This window comes from Equus przewalskii, chromosome 25 (genome assembly GCF_037783145.1).
Source record: "Equus przewalskii isolate Varuska chromosome 25, EquPr2, whole genome shotgun sequence".
In the NCBI taxonomy this organism is placed as follows: domain Eukaryota; kingdom Metazoa; phylum Chordata; class Mammalia; order Perissodactyla; family Equidae; genus Equus; species Equus przewalskii.
The window spans coordinates 44,463,101-44,480,582 of record NC_091855.1 but is presented as its reverse complement, the minus strand read 5'-3'; the positions used below and the strand labels follow the sequence as shown (position 1 = coordinate 44,480,582).

Here is a 17,482-nt window from a genome sequence, read left to right as displayed (position 1 = left end):
AAATGAGGCTGTCCTTTCTATAAGCTGGATTCCTAGAAGTGGGACTGCTGGGTCATGGAGTACAAACATTTTTAATTTTAGAAGATACTGCCAAATTACTTTCCAAAAAGGATGTAGCAATTCACAGTTGCAGTGTGAATGCCTGTCTCTCCATATTCCAGCCCCAAGCCAACACTGGCTGGTGTCAATCTTTTACATTTTTGCCAATCTAGAGGTAGTGGAAGGAATAGTTATTATTTTAATTTGCATGATTCTGATTTTTAATGAGTTAAAAAAACCCCTCACATATGCTTATTGTTTGTTAGCGTTTTCTCCCTTCTTTGCCAAGTCTCTGGGAACTCCTGTGGGGGTGGGGTGGTGAGAGGAACCTGTTCCCTGTGGAGAAGGCCCAGGGCTAGGGTCTAGAGAATGAGACTTCACACTCTCCAGCGGCCTCTCTGGGCCACGGCGTTCCTTCATCTACCAGGAGGCTCTGGGCCCGCGGGTCGGGGTGGGGGGTGGTGGGGGGGCTGGGGGGTGTCTCTGTCTCGGATGCCCCAGAGCCCGGAAACGTGTCCAAGGTCATGGCACCGTGGGTGCCGCCGGGCTGGGCCGCAGCCAGAATGCAACTATCGCACACCTTCGCTCTGCGCCAAGATCACCCGGGAGACGCTTGCGGGCACCTTGAGGAAGGTCGGCGGCTCGGGGCCAGCTCGGACCGGGCGAGGGGAGAGGGCGGGGAGAGGCAATACCTGCTGCGGAACCCGGGCCTCTGTTGCTCGGCCCCTCGCCGCGGCCGCCGCGAGGACTGGCGGGGCAAGGAAAGGCAGGAGCTGGGGTGCAGACGAGCCCGGGCGTCCTCAAGTGCCCGGTGGCTTTCCTGCCTCAGTTTCCCGCCCGGAGGCAGTGGGGGTCGGGGGAGTAACTCCAGGATGTCCAACGGCCTGAGGTTCTTGTTTCGGGGTCCTGGGTGGGTGCCGGGCGGGGTAGGCTGGCTGCGCGGGGTCCCGGCGAGGGGACAGTCGGGGTGGGCAGCCTAGGGGGTTGTAGGGGGCTGAGGGCAGCGGACAAAGCGGCGGCACCACCCCGCAGCGCGGGCCAATTGAATGAATGGGCTATAAATAGTGGCCAATGGGCGGCCCGCGTTGCGTCCCTTAAGAGCCGCGGGAGCGCGGAGCGGCCGCTGTTCGCCTGCGCCGCGCCCGGAGCTGCCGACGGACCCAGCACCCCCACCCCTGCCCGGCCGCCCGGTGAGTGGGCCCAAGGGCGGCCGCGCTGGGCGCGGGAGCCAGGGCGCTGCGCACGGAGTGGGCGCAGGGTCCCGGGCATCACGCGCTCCGGGCGCGCCAGGGCAGGCCGCCTGGAGCGCGCGCGCCGGCTGGGCCGGGGGTCCTGGGCAGTGCGGGCGCCCCAATGCGCGCGCTGCAGACCCCGCTGACCTTGGCTGCATCCCGGGGTGGCTGGGGGCCGGGGCCGTGGGTGGTTTGCAGGTCCCTAGGAGGCCCAGTGCGCCGAGTCCCCGCTGATCCCCGCGTCTCCCCGCAGCCCGCCGCCGCCATGCCCTTCTCCAATAGCCACAACACGCTGAAGCTGCGCTTCCCTGCCGAGGACGAGTTCCCCGACCTCAGCGGCCACAACAACCACATGGCCAAGGTGCTGACCCCCGAGCTGTACGCTGAGCTGCGAGCCAAGAGCACGCCGAGCGGCTTCACGCTGGACGACGTCATCCAGACCGGCGTGGACAACCCGGGTACGCGCGCCCCAGTCCCAGGGTCAGGGTGCCGGTGCCTTATCCACAAGACACCCCCGGGACGAAGGTCCAGTGCCCCACTTCCCTCAAGCAGCCGCAGGGTCCTCAGCTGCTCGCTCAGGCCTGGCAGTGACGTCATTGTCCCCATTCCTCGTCCCCCCCAGGCCACCCCTATATTATGACCGTGGGCTGCGTGGCGGGCGACGAGGAGTCGTACGACGTGTTCAAGGAGCTCTTTGACCCCATCATCGAGGACCGGCACGGCGGCTACAAGCCCAGCGACGAGCACAAGACCGACCTCAACCCCGACAACCTGCAGGTGCGGGGCGGCCCAGGGCGGCGGGGCGTTTTGGGGAGGGATCTCCCGGCTCTCACCCCCTCTCGGCCCCCAGGGCGGCGACGACCTGGACCCCAACTACGTGCTGAGCTCGCGAGTGCGCACGGGCCGCAGCATCCGCGGCTTCTGCCTCCCCCCGCACTGCAGCCGCGGGGAGCGCCGCGCCATCGAGAAGCTCGCGGTGGAAGGTAGGGGTCGGGCGGGCCGGGCGCCCCTCCCTGTCTCCGTCTCCGTCCCCGTCCCCGTCCGGGACCCCGTTCCAGTCCCCGCCCGGCTTGTTTACCAGTCACCCGAACCACCGCCGCCACCGCCGCGCTCTTATCTGTGCGCCGGGTCCGGTTTCCTAGAGGGACAGAGGCACGGGGTCCGGCCCCGCGCCTACAGCGGCCTGGGACCCAGCGAGGGCCGGGGTCACCGCCTCAGACCGCCGCCCGGACCGCGTAGACTGGGCTCCCACAGAACCAGGAGGGCATGGGGAGGTGGGGCGGGTCCCTGACGCTGGGTGGTAGGGGTGTGTGGGGGGGGCCGGAGCTTGCCCGCCTGTCCTCCTGAGCGCGCTCCTCCGCAGCCTTGTCGAGCCTGGACGGCGACCTGACGGGCAGATACTACGCGCTCAAGAGCATGACCGAGGCGGAGCAGCAGCAGCTTATCGACGACCATTTCCTCTTCGACAAGCCTGTGTCGCCCCTGCTGCTGGCCTCGGGCATGGCTCGAGACTGGCCAGACGCCCGCGGCATCTGGTGCGTGCCCCCTCCCGCGAGGCCCCCATCTTCTCTCCTCTACCTTCTCCCTCCTCCCTTTTACCCTCCCCTTGCCGAGGACGAGGAGGCGGAGGGAGGGGCCGCACTCCTGGTACAGGTTTGGTGCCGCCCAGGCCTCCTCGAAGGTGACCTTGACCTGACCACGCAGGTGTATAAAGGGATCCCAGCTGGTGGAGGCCTCGGCCTCTCGGGATCTTAGAGGTGGGGGACAGGTCGTGTTGGCTTCTCTTCTCCATTCCCTCTTGGGAGCTGGAGCTTCTTGTTTTCTCTCTTCTTTCTCAACCGCTTCCCCGCCGGGACTCTGCCAGGTGCTGGGTGACGCAGATGCTTCCTCAAGGAGGGGCAAGGAGCGGGAGGGCTTACAACCTCCTGCTCCCTGTGCAGGGTCTGTGTAGAGTGGGCTTCAGCACCCATACAGCGCTTCCCTGCCTGGAGATGGGGGGCTGTCCTGGCTGTCCCCGCCACTTAACTCCTAGGTGGGGACCTTGTCTCCCTCACCACACCCATTCCACACAGCACAAGGCTGGGAGGCTGGGAAGCAGCTCAGGGCTTGTTTTGTACCCTGAGGTGGCCTGGCCTCCCTGCCTGCCTCTAGCATGTGGATGCTCCTGGGTACAGCTGGAATGAGAACCTCAGGGAGTTGGGAAGTTCTTCAGGTTTGGGGACCCCTTGAGTTTTTTCCTGGATGTGTCCTGAGACCATAGTCCAGGGAGGAAGCTTGACTATGCCCCTCCTCCAGGCACAATGACAATAAGACCTTCCTGGTTTGGATCAACGAAGAGGACCACCTGCGGGTCATCTCCATGCAGAAGGGGGGCAACATGAAGGAGGTGTTCACCCGCTTCTGCAACGGCCTCACCCAGGTCAGGCCTGGCCACCCCCAACCCAGGCTGGCACTTTAGGGGCTTGGTGCCAGGGAAGGGGCAGGGCCAGACTCCAGCGCTCAGGCAGGGATGTAGGTGCCCCATCTGTCCCCCTGGGGAACCCAGGTCTCAGTCACCTCAGGGTCCTGCCAGGGGGCTCCCGGGTCCCAGTCCCACCTTCTCTGGCTGGTCCCCTGGGGGTTTGTCTCAGCCAGTTCTCCCCTCTCACGCCTTCTCCACCTCCAGATTGAAACGCTCTTCAAGTCTAAGAACTATGAGTTCATGTGGAACCCTCACTTGGGCTATATCCTCACCTGCCCCTCCAACCTTGGCACGGGGCTGCGGGCAGGTGTCCACATCAAGCTGCCCCACCTGGGCAAGCATGAGAAGTTCCCCGAGGTGCTCAAGCGGCTGCGGCTTCAGAAGCGAGGCACAGGTAAGTGGGGCAGGGGCTGCAGGCAGTCCTCTTCCCCTGGGGCAGCCCCTCCACAGCCTGCTGACCTTACTGCCTCCCCAGGTGGTGTAGACACAGCGGCTGTGGGTGGGGTCTTCGATGTCTCCAACGCAGACCGCCTGGGCTTCTCGGAGGTGGAGCTGGTGCAGATGGTGGTGGATGGCGTGAAGCTGCTCATTGAGATGGAGCAGCGGCTGGAGCAGGGCCAGGCCATTGATGACCTCGTGCCCGCCCAGAAGTGAAGTCCTGGCCTGCACCTGCCACCGCCACCAGCCCCGCTGCTTCCTAACTTATTGCCTGGGCAGTGCCCGCCATGCACCCCTGATGCTCGCTGCCTAGCAGCTGAGCCTTTAGCCTCGCTGTAGAGACTTCTTCCTTCACCCTTGGTAGAGTTTATTTTTGTGATGGCTAAGACGTTGCTGATGCTGAAATAAACTAGGGTTTTGGCCTGCCCTGAGTGTCTGAGTGGTACTTCCCCTTTCCAGGGGCAGCCCAGGCCCTGGAAGCCAGGCCATGGGGGCCTGAGTCCTGGGTCTGCCCTTTCTGCTTCACTTCTGTAAGATGGGACTAGGCAGGAGGCAGTCTCTCTGCCATGCCCACCCAGTTCTATTCCATGAACTCCTCCTTGTCATCCTGTCTACTTGGCTTCCCTGCAGGCCTGGGGTGGGTTGGTGGGCGAAGTACAGGGAGAGGGAGGAGATCCAGGGTGGCAGAGCCCCAATCTGAGCATCTAAGGGCATTTGGAACTGGCGGGTGGAGCCTGGCACTTTACTCAGCCTCATCCTGTGGCGTGGAGGATGTGTGGATGGCTGTGAGTGGGGGCGGGAGCCCAGAAACTTGATACCTTTCCGGTCCTCCACTCCCCCAAGTCACTCCCCTACAACCCTATTCCTCCTTGTGCCTCCTTCTGTCTGAAGGCCACCTCTCCTCCCCTCCCCAACACTTCTCTGTCTCCTAAATGATCTCTCCCCTCCACTTCCCTCCCAGCTTCTACTCAGGCTGAACTTTTCCCTCACTGGCCCCCAAGCCTGGCCCAGCCCTCCAGTCCCTTCCAGGAAACCCAGGGGCCCCTTGGCCTCCCATGGTGGGTCCCCACCATAGGCTCCCCGGGCAGGACGGCGGTTGGGGCTGTTCAGGGCACAGTCTCCTTGGTCTCGGTTTCCCAGCCCACCCACCCCAGCTGCCAATACCACCTGGCCTCTCACTCAGGAGCCCCGCCACAGGTGGGCACCCTGAGGGGCTCAGCCAGGGCTTGGGGAGCCTAAGTGGGACCAGTGAGCCAGCCAAGGGCCCAGGCTTGTCTTCCTTCTGCTCCTCAGCTCTGCGGACAGTCTGTGCTGCCACCTGCTGGCCAGAGCCCACTCTGTCCTTCCACACTCCCACCCCCCAACAGGGTCTGAGGCATCCCAACTCTTTGTGCTTTGGCCAGGCAGGCCTTACCCTGCCGAGGTTACTCCATAACTGGGAGGAGAGAAGCTGGGCATGGCCTCCACACCTACCGTATCCTGCGCTGGGCAGTCTTGTCCACTAAAGATTGTGGACTAATGGACTCTCATGCCCCAGGTTTGGGGGCAGCTTGTCAACCCAGACCCTGAAGCCCAGGACAAGTAGGTTAGGGGGCAGCAATGGAGTATGAGCTGCAGGAGGTGTGTCCTGGCTCAGTGTCCAGGCTAGGTCTGGGGAGCCCATCCAGGCAGTGTCCACACTGGGGAGGGCTTGAAGGAGCCTTTGTCGGGCAAGGGGCATGGGCCCTGAGACTGGGCTGAATGAACACCTGGGTGGGCTAGGCATAGTAGGGGGCAGGACCTCTGATGCACAAGGCTGGTGGGAGGGGGGGGTCTCTTGCCCCCATCCTTTGGGTCCCAGGCTGGCACCCAGCCCCCTCCCTCTGGGAGCCAGGGCCAGCTCTGGGCTTGCCCTTTTGCCTTGAAGGTCTTCGGCAGGCCAGGGGCACACATCAGCTGGAGGGCTGGAGGCTGGCTCAGACAGTGACTTGTTGACTGTAGATTCTGGTGACTAGGGAGAAAGGGTTGTGATGAGCACAGGGAGTGTGCCCCTCTGGAAAGGCCTTGCCATGCAGGGAGGGGAGGCTGAGAGCAGTGCAGAAGAGATGGCAGGAACAGTGGGAAGCCCTTCCCAGCTACTCCTGGAGCCGCTCAGAGGCTCTGCTGTGCCCATGAGCCACACAGTGACAGCACATGGGCCTGTCCGCTTGCACCCATCCCTGGGGCCCTTGCCCATGCTCCCTCCAGCCAAAGGCCCTCCAGCTTGCTCAGGCCCCCTCGCCACCGATTGGGCTGAGCCTGGGGGGGAAAGGGGATGGGCCTCTGTCCCCACCCCACCCTGAGAGGTGCATAAGTACCTGAGGGGCCTGGTCAGGCAGGCACATCACTTCTCCACAAAGAAAATGTTTCAACCCTCCTCACCGCTGGGACTGTCAGAACAGGGCATACCCAGAACTACCAGTGGTCATGTCAAATGAGCTGAAATCTCCAGTTGTGCTGTGTAGGCCTCTCAACACGCCACTTAGGAAGGCCCAGAAGGTGCAGGGCGTGGCTTAGGATTTCTTCTGAGGCAGTAAAGCCACCCCCTCGGAGCTTGAAAGGCAGAGGCATGAGCCCCAACCCTCCTCACCTGGCCCTCAGCTGGCTGAGGCACCTGGGCTCTCTCCGGAACCTGGTGGGGCAAGCGCCCTCTGTGGGCACCTCAGGCCCTGCTCCCTAGGGCCATAGGGAGAAGCCTCTTCTACACCTGACTTCTTTTTGTTTTTTTAAGATTTTATTTTTCCTTTTTCTCCCCAAAGCCCCCTGGTACATAGTTATATATTTTTAGTTGTGGGTCCCTCGAGTTGTGGCATGTGGGATGTCGCCTCAGCATGGCCTGACAAGCGGTGCCATGTCTGCACCCAGGATCCGAATCAGCGAACCCCAGGCCGCCGCAGGAGAGTGCGAGATCTTAACCGCTTGGCCCCTACACCTGACTTCCTGGCTTGCACTTGAAACCACTGCTGCTCTCCTGAGCCACTTGTTTTTCTACCCGTAATTTTCCCTTTGCCTCAATTTTCTTTCTCATTTATTTTAACTTGCTCTATCACATGCACTCCTGTAAGCTGTGCTAGTTCTTTTCGGGACAAGGCAGGGCTTACTATACATTCAGGGGGGCTCTGAGTGCTGACCTCTGCTCAGCAGTCCATGGACCCTTTGACCAGAGTCCCTACAACCTCCCCCTTTCCCGGGATTCCAGAAACTTTTGAAGAGGGTGAGTTTAATTTTCTTTGAAATCAGTCAAACATGGGCAGTCTAAGAAACACCTTACCACAGGACAGGATCGTGGGAAGGCACTTTTATTCATTCACTGTCTTCGGTGAAGTACACCCATGAGTAACACTGACAGCATTCACACCTGTGACTCCACCTTGGCCCGGATGGAAATGATCCCACAGCAGGGTTTCTCAACTGCAGCACCACTGACACCTGGCGGGGTGATTCTGTGGGGGGCCACCCCTGGGCACCACTGACACCTGGCGGGGTGATTCTGTGGGGGGCTACCCCTGGGCACCACTGACACCTGGCGGGATGATTCTGTGGGGGGCCACCCCTGGGCACCACTGACACCTGGCAGGGTGATTCTGTGGGGGGCCACCCCTGGGCCTTGCTGGACTTCAGCAGCACCCCTGGCCTCCAACCTCCAGATGCCAGCAGTATTACCCACCCCTCCTTGTGACAATGAAAATGTCTCCAGACATCGTCAAATGTCCCGGGAGGGCCAAAATCGCCCCCTGCCTCTTTGAGAACCACTGGCCTACAGAAATAATTAAGAGATACAGTTACTTAGAATAGGGAAGAATGGGTCAGGGCTGCGAACAATAAAGGCTTGGTTAAAAACCAGGACATCTCCCTCGATGAGGCACCGCGCAGGCATCCCCAACAGAACTGACTGAGATGGCGACATGCTTAAAAAAGCTGAAGTGTAAAAGCAGGTTATACAACAGCTTGTCCTCTGAGATCCCACACAGAACACGTATGGAAAAATCCCTGAGAACTGTAGTTAACTGTGGGCGGTCGGGGAACAGGTGATTTCCTTCTTTATACTTTATTTTCCAAATTTTCTGCAGTGAACATGTATTACTTATATAACCCAAAACAAATCTTTTTTAAAGTGGCGTTTTTAAAAAAATGCTCTGTGTCACAGTTCGTGGGAGACTATTGAGGTAGCAGGACTTCATGCCACCACCCCTCATGTGCTCTTCACAAACTTCTCACCACTCCTGAGGCTTCCCCACAGACAGGGAAATTGAGGCAAAGAGAGGGAGACTGGCTCAGGGTCACTAGTGAGATCATCCAGTTCCAAGTCCTGGGCTCTTTTCACTGCTCTTTGACTTTTCAGAACATTCTAGACCTCTCATGTGCAGGACCCCCTTCTCTTAGCAGTAACTGAGCAGGTGGCAGTTGCCTGGAAGTTTCCTTATTCTGAATTTTTTTTTTTTTTTTGAGGAAGATTAGCCCTGAGCTAACATCTACTGCCAATCCTCCTTTTTTGTTTTGCTGAGGAAGACTGGCCCTGAGCTAACATCTGCTGCCAATCCTCCTTTTTTGTTTTGCTGAGGAAGACTGGCCCTGAGCTAACATCCGTGCCCATCTTCCTCTACTTTATATGTGGGATGCCTGCCACAGCATGGCTTGCCAAGCGGTGCCATGTCCGCACCCGGGATCTGAACCAGCGAACCCTGGGCCACCTAAGCGGAGCATGTGCACTTAACTGCTGTGCCACCCGGCAGGCCCCTGAATTTCTATTTGGAGCCGCCGGTGCCTACAGCAAAGCCTCCTAAAGCCCGCTGCGGGTTGCACACTGCACTCACATGGATTCTGATCTAATTTCCTTTTCCATAGGTAACAAAGGGAAACAATCTTTTGACTGGTAAGAAGTCATCTTTCTGGCTGTGAGGTTTTGGAGCAGGAGACAGCATTTCAGTTTGGAGAACTGAGGCTTTTTACATGTGAACTGGATGACAAAAATCCTCATTCCAAGTGTGGCTAGAGGCTTTCTGCAGGGGTCCTCCACAGCATGTGGACTCTTTCCACTTCTCTCGCCAAACCTGTCTTTGCATAATACGTCCTGCTTTGCTAAAGACACAGAGAAGTGAAAATGTTCTGCTTGGTTTCAGAAGTCCTGATTTTCACACCCTTCTTGGGGGCTTGTCAAAATTTAAGCCTTGACTTAAATAATTAACCTTAAGACCCAGAAAAGCATTCCTTCTAGCTCCTCAGGTTTCTGCCAAATCTTTGAGCAGAGACAGCTGCTTGTCTCCCAGCAGCCATTCTCCCCTTCTGCTTTTGTTTTTGAGCAAAACCCTGGTTTTGAGCCTGGCACACAGCTCCAGTTAGAGGAGCATATTTCCAAGATTCTCTGGCAGCAGCCATAGCCATGGATTTTTAAAACGCTCCAGTGGCCATCTTAGGATGAGGACAAAGACCACACCACCCAAGTCTGGCAGGTGGAACACCCGCCTGTGTGCAACCTGGTGCACACACATCACGGCCAGCACCATTTCTGACTGGGCGATGGGGACTGGGGTTGGGACCCTGCTCTGTCATTTACGAACCCTACTGCAAAGTGGGGCCCAACTTGGTGTTCGCCGGCCTGCTCAGGGTTCTGCAGGACTTGGAGGTGAATGTGTCCAGGAATTTAGTTGGAACTGAGACCACTGGCTTCAGAAACACAGCCTGGCTTTGGGCACACCCCCCATGCCAATGTGCACTCAACATGGCACACGATGAGCTGGCCCGGTGGCACAGTGGTTAAGTTCACATGCTCCGCTTTGGCGGCTTGGGGTTCGTGGGTTGGGATCCTGGGCACGGACTTATATACCACTCATCAAGCCATGATCTCAAGACATCCCACTTACAAAAGGAAGATTGACACAGATGTTAGCTCAGGACCATCTTCCTCACACACACACAAGACCGGAGACTGATGGCAGTGGCACTAACACCTCCAGACTTGTTTTCACTTGCTGTTGCTGTCTAACCTGGGGCTCCCTTCTGCATGTCTGCTCTCTGCTTTCCACGTTCTGTGCTGCCCACCCAAAGCGCAGAACCCACCTATACCCAAATCTCCAGGGAAGACTTTCCCACCTGCTCCAGCCTTCCTTTCAGGAAGGATCTCAGTGCTCACCTGTCATTCTCCTTGGGCTTTATCCTTTGTCACTCTCCTGTCATACAACTGTTTCACTGTGAAGCTTCTGAGAATGCCAACTATGGGGTCAGGCTTTGGGCCTTCCCTCACTCATCCATGCCAACTGACCTGGGCTGCTCCGACTACTGGTACAGGTGGCCTGTGGTTACACAGGCCCAGGTTATTCCAGAAATACACAATATAGCAAAAACCCCACAAAACTTCTATTAAATTTTCACTAAAGTCAGAAGTCTAGAGTTGTCGATACTTTTTACCCATCAACTGCCCAACATATTAAACAGCACTTTGAATGCATTACATTTTCAAAAAGAAATAAAGGTGGTGCATAAAAATCCATACTTGAAATTGACTCTGTGCCTGGTAGGGGCCACTTGTGCTGCTGCACCACAAGTCATGGCAACAGTGCCTATCTCAGAGAGGAGACGCTCTGAGCAGAGGTAGGCCAGAGGTCTTGCCACCGCCTCCTCACTCTTTGTTTACACCAGGAAGGAGGATTGAGGTGCTGACTGCTTTTCTGTATTCGCCTAGCCTCAAGGACATACGATAACATGACTTTGCTTTTCCAGTGCAGTTCAATTTATTAATGATATGATCATAGGAAATGCAACCCAGCAAAACATGTCCTACACATTTAGCAACGTCAGGACAAAACGACGCCCAGCATGGCCTTTCTGGGAAACGGGAACTCCCATCCATTACAGACAGGCTGAGTTCATATTTGATGAGCCATCAGACAAGCCCATCAGGATTCTCCAGAGCTCAGAAAATGCAGAGGACCCAGCAATACAGGGCACAGGGACAGCCAATGAGAGAGGCCAGCTGGGCTGGGGCTGAGAGGCTAAGAACCTCGAGGACTGGAGGCAGCAGATGACAGCTGAGCTGGGTGCTGAGGAGTGAGCAGAAACTGGCCTGAGGACACGAGCAGGGGAGGGACCAGCCCAAGCAGCATCCTAGCATGCACAGTGCATTTGGGGCTAATGGAGGGGTGCAGCTCCTGGTGTTGGGAAACGGCTCTCAGGGGCACTCTCTACCAAAGGACTACTGGTGCCATGTTAATAAACATGGCTACATATGCTCCTACTTCCCAGCTTATTTCTATGCAAAGCATGCCTGCTTTGAGAATGTATTCACACCTACCCACGCCTGCTGGCAGCTCCCTCTGGAGAGAGAGGGAGAGACAAGTCAGCGCAGAATTCACTCCGGAAGAAGCTGCCATGCCAGGTGCCCCACGCCTTCCTCTCTGGGCCCCAGGACCTGGCTTCCCAGTGCAATGGAGTCTGTTTTGGTCTGGCAGCAGCAGAACTCTACCCTGAAGCCTGCCAGGTCACTCCCTAAGGAAGTCCCCTTAAAAGAACAGAGGTGCATTGTCTGAGACATGCTTTATTGGGACAGCAACAAGACAGAGCCCGTCCAGCAGCACCCTGGCCCCGTCACTGCCCCACCACACTCTGAGTCTGAGACAGGGTGGGCCCCTCCCTACCTGCCTTTGCAGGTGCTACTCCTTCCTCTTCCACTGAGCAAACTAGGGGGTGCTTCAGGCTGTCATCTCTACCTGCCTCCTCCACCCAGACCAGGCTTCCTGCTCAGCCTCGAGCCCTGGCATTCCTTCATGCAGCACTGGCCATACCGGGTTTTGGGACTGTGTCTGTACCCCTCTTGCCATCAGACCAAGCTTTTGGAGGACATGGGTCTTACCTTGTTTATTTCTGGATCCCCTGAGTTTAGCACCAAGCCCTCGAGAGTAGCTGCCCCCCTACCCCCTCAAAATATGCAGATCCATGAATGACCATATGAACAAACAATGATGAAAAGTCTTCATTTCTTGTCCTGAAACATCTGAAAAGAACTAGATCAGTTTAACTTGGAGAAGGGAATTTCAGGGAAGCAATACAATTTTTATCTTCACATACTTGAGCCTTGACTAGTTAAAACTCCCGAGAGCAGGAGATACCACCAGGGTGGTGCAAGAAGCCGATCCGCATCAGGAAAATGCAGAACCAGCCAAAACTCTTCCCAGCTCCCTGGGGTGTGCATGTGCTTGAGCACCCTGGACTGAAGGTGTCCAGCAGAAGCTGGAGACGTTCCTGATGAGCAACTGTAGACTTCCCTTCTGCTTGATGGATGAGTTCTACAATGCTGGCTTAAAATAGCACTTAGAGGTGGGTTAGGTGGGTGGGATGTAGAAAGAGAGCAGGAAACTGCAAAAGGCACAGCCTGGTGGGGAAAGCTGCAGCATGATCAGTTGTCTCTTTTCTCAGTGAACCTCCACAAAGGCTCCTATTTATCAACCCATTTGGTACGAAGGTATTTCAGCACAGCTGGAAACCATAGGAATGAATATCCAGGGAGCTGGAAAAGATGTGAGAACCTCAGAATTTGTAACAGATCAGCCCCACTACACAAACAACAAATACCAAAAGAAACCAACAAAACAAAGCCAAGGGCAACGTAAGTGCCCAATGCAGCCTCCAGTTTCCCCAGCCTTCACCTTTGCAGATCCAGGTCGTCTTAGCAAGTGGTGGTCTAGTCTTCGGCCCTAGGTGAACCCGAGAACCAGCTTCCCTATCACAGGTGGGAGGCACGTGTGGGCACAACGAACCAGGACTTCCGCTCACCACATCTCACTTTCGGCTTGACGCCAGTGACAGAGCAGTCAGAGGTGAAGGCTACTGTCAATACCTAGAGAACTTTCTGATCTCCTGATTAAACACCAGCTTATACACAGCTGCCAAGCCTCAGGTTGCTACTCTTTTAACAGACTGAAATCTAAATGATACACTGACCACGTGACTCTGTTGTGTGGGACACAGATTAAGGTGTTAAGCCAAGTGTTTCAACTCCCAGTTTCACACCTGACAGCAAATGTCATGTGATGCAGGACCTACTCCTGTATGACCATACTCCTGTATGACTCACCTGGGGACTTGAGTGGTCTGTGTCTGACTAGAGCTGAATGACACAATATGGGCATCAGCATTACAGGCAGCTCGGTGAAGAAAAAAGCACATTGGCCAAACCCGGGAACTGTGGGCTCCATTCTCATCCCACCTCTGAGCCTTGTCTATAAAACAGGAAGGGCTCCGAGGGATGCTGGAGACCAAGTAGGATGGGCCACAAACCAAAATACAGCTTCCCACAGCCACTGCCTGTCTCATCCTTGGCCATCTGGGGTCAGGGCAGCTGTGCACAAACCTCAGTAACAGTTTTGACTGAAGCCACTAAAGCTGCCTTGTGCTTTCTAGGTATCTCTTGCCTGTGCTTCTTCATCATCATCATCAAACAAATATTTATTTTGTACTGTGTACCAGGCACTATTCTAGGTACTTGGGATACAGGAAGAAAAAAAGATGAAGATCCTTGCCCCATGTGGTTTGCTATACTCTAGTAAGGGCAGGGAGGGTAGACACAAGAGACAAAATAAATTTGTAAATGATCTTGACTGTTGGTGTGTTAAGAACAGCAGACAGTGAGAGGGCAGAGTTAGGCAAACAGGCCTGGGAGACCTGGGTGCAATTTTAAATGTGATGGCCAGGGTAGGCCTCTTTGAGGAGGAGACATGAGCAAAAGCTTAGAGGAGGGCAGGGCACCATCAGCCTCCTTCTGTCTGCGCCCTTACCCCAGGCTCACTCATCTTCCTTGTCCTCTTGGAACACCAGCAAAGGCTTGAGGCCAGGAACTTTTCTAACAGCAGGCTTAGAGACCAGAACTCTATACTTTAGAAATTGCAATTTCCTTTTTTTTTTTCTTTTAAAAGATTTCACTTTTCCTTTTTCTCCCAACCCCCCCCCCCCAGTACATGGTTGTGTATTTTTAGTTGTGGGTCCTTCCGGTTGTGGAATGCGGGACACTGCCTCAGCATGGCCTGATGAGCGGTGCCACATCCGAGCCCAGGATTCAAAACGGTGAAACCCTGGGCCTCCGAAGCGGAGCACACGAACCCAACCACTCGGCCACGGGGCCGGTCCCTAGAAATTAAAATTTCTCTATCAAGTCTCTGCTGCAAGGGCAGTGTCCTCTCCTGAGAGCCAGAGAGTCCACTGTTCAAGGACTTCCATGCCCTGGGTAAGCTTGGTGGGGAGGAAGAGGAGAGGGTTAGCTTATGTTTTTGTTTAAAAAGACCTGAGCCTGTTTGAGCTGCCCTATTTGCTAACATTTGCCAGGCGCCCTGCTGCACTTGTTGTCTGGTGGACTCTGCCAACAACCCAGAGTGAGATATTACTACTAACATGCTGACTTGCTAGAGGAGGAAACCCAAGGTCATGAAGCTGGAATATGGAAACCAGGCTGCCTAGGTCAAGGGTGTACACTTCAACCACTAGGCTGCACTGCCTAAATCACTTCTAAACAGGCAGGGCTCTGACATCTGGGTGAAGTGAATCTAAGAAGTCCTGTTTCAGAATGAAACCCACTGGACCACCAGCCTTCATGGCCACCCAGACTCTGCTTCAGTAACTAGTGGGCAGAGCCTCAGCACCTGCTCTATAGCCGGGGGCTCACTTCCTGGCAGAGTACTTTTTTACAAGTTCACTTAGGCATCCTTGAAGTATCCACTCTGCTTCTGAAAGTCAGTCATGTTTCTGAACAGTTTTCTGCATGAATCTTCATTTTTAGAAATGAAAGGAGGACCTGAGAGCCAGGTATGTCATTAAGGAACATTGTCTTGGTTCCTGTGATTTGCTGATCCAGAGGAGAGGAAAAGCCAGCATAACTGGAACATCAACTTTATTTTCAGGAGTAGGACAACACTCTGGTTGTTGGGTAAATAAGACCAGCAGCACCGCCCCCAGCAGGTACCTTACCTCACCTCAGAGGGATTCCAGGGGAGTGAAGGAGGAAAAAATGTGGCCTTGTCTTTGCATCTCAAGTGATTTTCAAGTACTCGAAAACATCCCTTTTCCAAATTCACTGTATGCAGAATAAAAATGTCACATCCTGAAAATGCAGCATCTAAACGAAGGGCATGGGTCCCTTAGTAATGGATGAGATTTCATGTTTTAACCTCAGTAAAACTCAGTAACACTACTTATGTTGCTGGTAAAATCAAGTCAATGTCAATTACTAACAGAGCCTTTTAAATATGACCAACTTAAATGACTTCTGTGGGTGAACAGTGGTCTTACAGACACAGTCATTTCTCACTGGATCAGTAATGTATTAAAATGCACACACTGCTTATGACAAATAAGCAACTGAAAGTACTACGAACATTTGTGTCTGCTAAGGACTAGCTATTTCATCAGGGTATGTGGTACACTAATTTCTCTTAAAGGAGTTTAACTTCTAGTATTCAATTTGTCCTTGAGAAGATGGATGTGAAAAACAATTTAAAACGTGTCCTAGGCATAAAGATAAGAAGGAACCAGGCCGTAGCCACACCTTTACTTGGCAGAGCTCCCTTCATCTCTGCACACTTCTGCAGGGTGATGACGCACAGGAACCCATGCACACTGAGCTGTTACAGAAGTGCAGGCTGAAAGGAACCGGGTCTGGAAAAGGAAGTAGGATGCCTCAAATGAAAAAAGGAGGGAGAGAGGACTTACTGTTATTTTAATAGAGATTTGAAAGTTCCAGGGAGCTTAAAATGATGCTCTGTACTTTTGTGTTAAAGGGCATTTGCGCCGCCATCCTCCCTGCTCCCAGGCCTGCCGCTCCTCCTACCTCAGTGCTCCTTTGCCTGCTCCGCCTCTTCTCCCTGGCCTCACCACTTCGTGTTCGGGGCTCAGGGCTGGTCCTCTCCTCTTCTCTGGTGAGCTTCTCCCCCAGTTTTAAATAGGAACCATTCACCTGTGGAGGGCTCCCAGGGTCTCTCTCCAGTCTCCACCTGGTGTCTAAAGGCACCTCAAACTCAACACGTCCAAACCTGCTCACACATCCTGCTCCATTTCAACTGGCAGCAACCCTATCCTTTCTGTGGCTCAGGCCAAAATCGCACAGTCATCCTTGGCTTTTTCTCATTCACCATATCCAATCCAAGAGCAAGGGCAGTTGACTCTTGTTTCAAAACTTCTAGAATCCAATCACCATCTCACTGGGCCAGCACCATCTCTTGCCTAACTATTGTCAACAGCCGCCCAACGGCTTTCCTGTTTCCTGGTTTCTCCTTTCTTCCTATGATGATTTGCAACACAGCTGCTACAGCAATTCTGTGAAAACCTGAGGCCATACTACTCCTCTGTTCAACCCCCCTCCTCCCGCCCCACCCCACCACCCTTAGCTCCCATTTCAGAGTAAAAGACTTGCATTTGCAATAGTCTTCAAGACCCAGTGGGCCTTCTGACCGCATCACCCACAACTCTGCTCCAGCACGCTGGTGTGCTCTGGCCTCAGGCCTCTGCCGGCCACTCTTCCCGGAGATCTGTGTGGATGTGTCCCTTGAAGTCAAGTCTCTGCTTAAGCACCCTGTCCCCACCCATCACTACTGGCCCCAGGACCTCTGCAATGCCTTACCCCACTCTGTGACTTTCTCACGGCATTTACTACCTTTGTTCCATACTAGATACTTATTAGTGTTTACTGACTGCCACCGTGATCAGGCTAAGGATCTCTGTTTGGTTCACTGATGTGTCCCAAACACCTAGAACAGTGCCCGGCCTGGTAGACAACAAGGATCTGTGACTGCTTGACTATCTGTCCAGCCTTTCATACTCTGACCACTACTAACAAACCTAGAACCCAAACAGCACACCAATCAAGTGACAACTTCCCCATGAGATTAAAGTGTCAAGCTGACTGACAGAGTTCATTACCCCCTCTATATAACCATGTAGGTGTTGGAAAAAAGCTGGAGGTCTGATTCATGTACTGAATCACAAAAAAAGAAAGGAGAGGAAAATTACATACTTAATGGAGAATAAACCCAGAACTGTCAAGACCTGGCGTTTCTCCACACAGGGGTGCGCAGGGGCTCCTGAGGCTCAGGCTGCCAGCCACTCCCGATTCCCTTCCTTCTCAGGTCACCGTCTTCTCCCTTTATTGCCTTTGGGGAAGAAAGATGCTAGTAATCACAAAATGCCAGGACCCACACTAAGGACACAGCGGCCCCAAGCCTTTATACATTTTCCAATTGCTTTTGTTCAACTTGATGGTGGAGGCAAAGAGACATACTTTTAGTCACTGCCTTAATCTGAGTCTTAAATATAGTAT

The 17,482-nt window shown here is 54.7% G+C and overlaps 1 protein-coding gene and 1 long non-coding RNA gene across 3 annotated transcripts; one reads left to right on the top strand and one right to left on the bottom strand.

Annotated features, from left to right (window-relative positions):
* The first annotated feature begins 343 nt into the window (after positions 1 to 343).
* Positions 344 to 4,596, top strand: CKB (creatine kinase B). 2 transcript variants are annotated; one of them, XM_070593374.1, is made up of 8 exons: positions 344 to 672; positions 1,525 to 1,729; positions 1,894 to 2,048; positions 2,122 to 2,254; positions 2,635 to 2,806; positions 3,567 to 3,690; positions 3,937 to 4,126; positions 4,208 to 4,596. In XM_070593374.1, exons 1-8 carry the CDS (start codon positions 409 to 411, stop codon positions 4,384 to 4,386), a joined length of 1,422 nt encoding a protein of 473 aa, XP_070449475.1. In that variant the 5' UTR covers positions 344 to 408; the 3' UTR covers positions 4,387 to 4,596. The 2 variants fall into 2 exon arrangements, with proteins under 2 accessions (XP_070449475.1, XP_070449476.1); XM_070593375.1 differs by having other exon boundaries at positions 407 to 1,229.
* Positions 4,597 to 11,708: 7,112 nt separating this feature from the next.
* On the bottom strand, positions 11,709 to 17,315 carry LOC139079315 (uncharacterized). The gene is made up of 2 exons (XR_011532847.1): positions 17,180 to 17,315; positions 11,709 to 12,688 (listed from the first exon to the last, which is right to left on the bottom strand). It is a non-coding gene; the product is annotated as an uncharacterized lncRNA (long non-coding RNA).
* Positions 17,316 to 17,482: the final 167 nt, after the last annotated feature.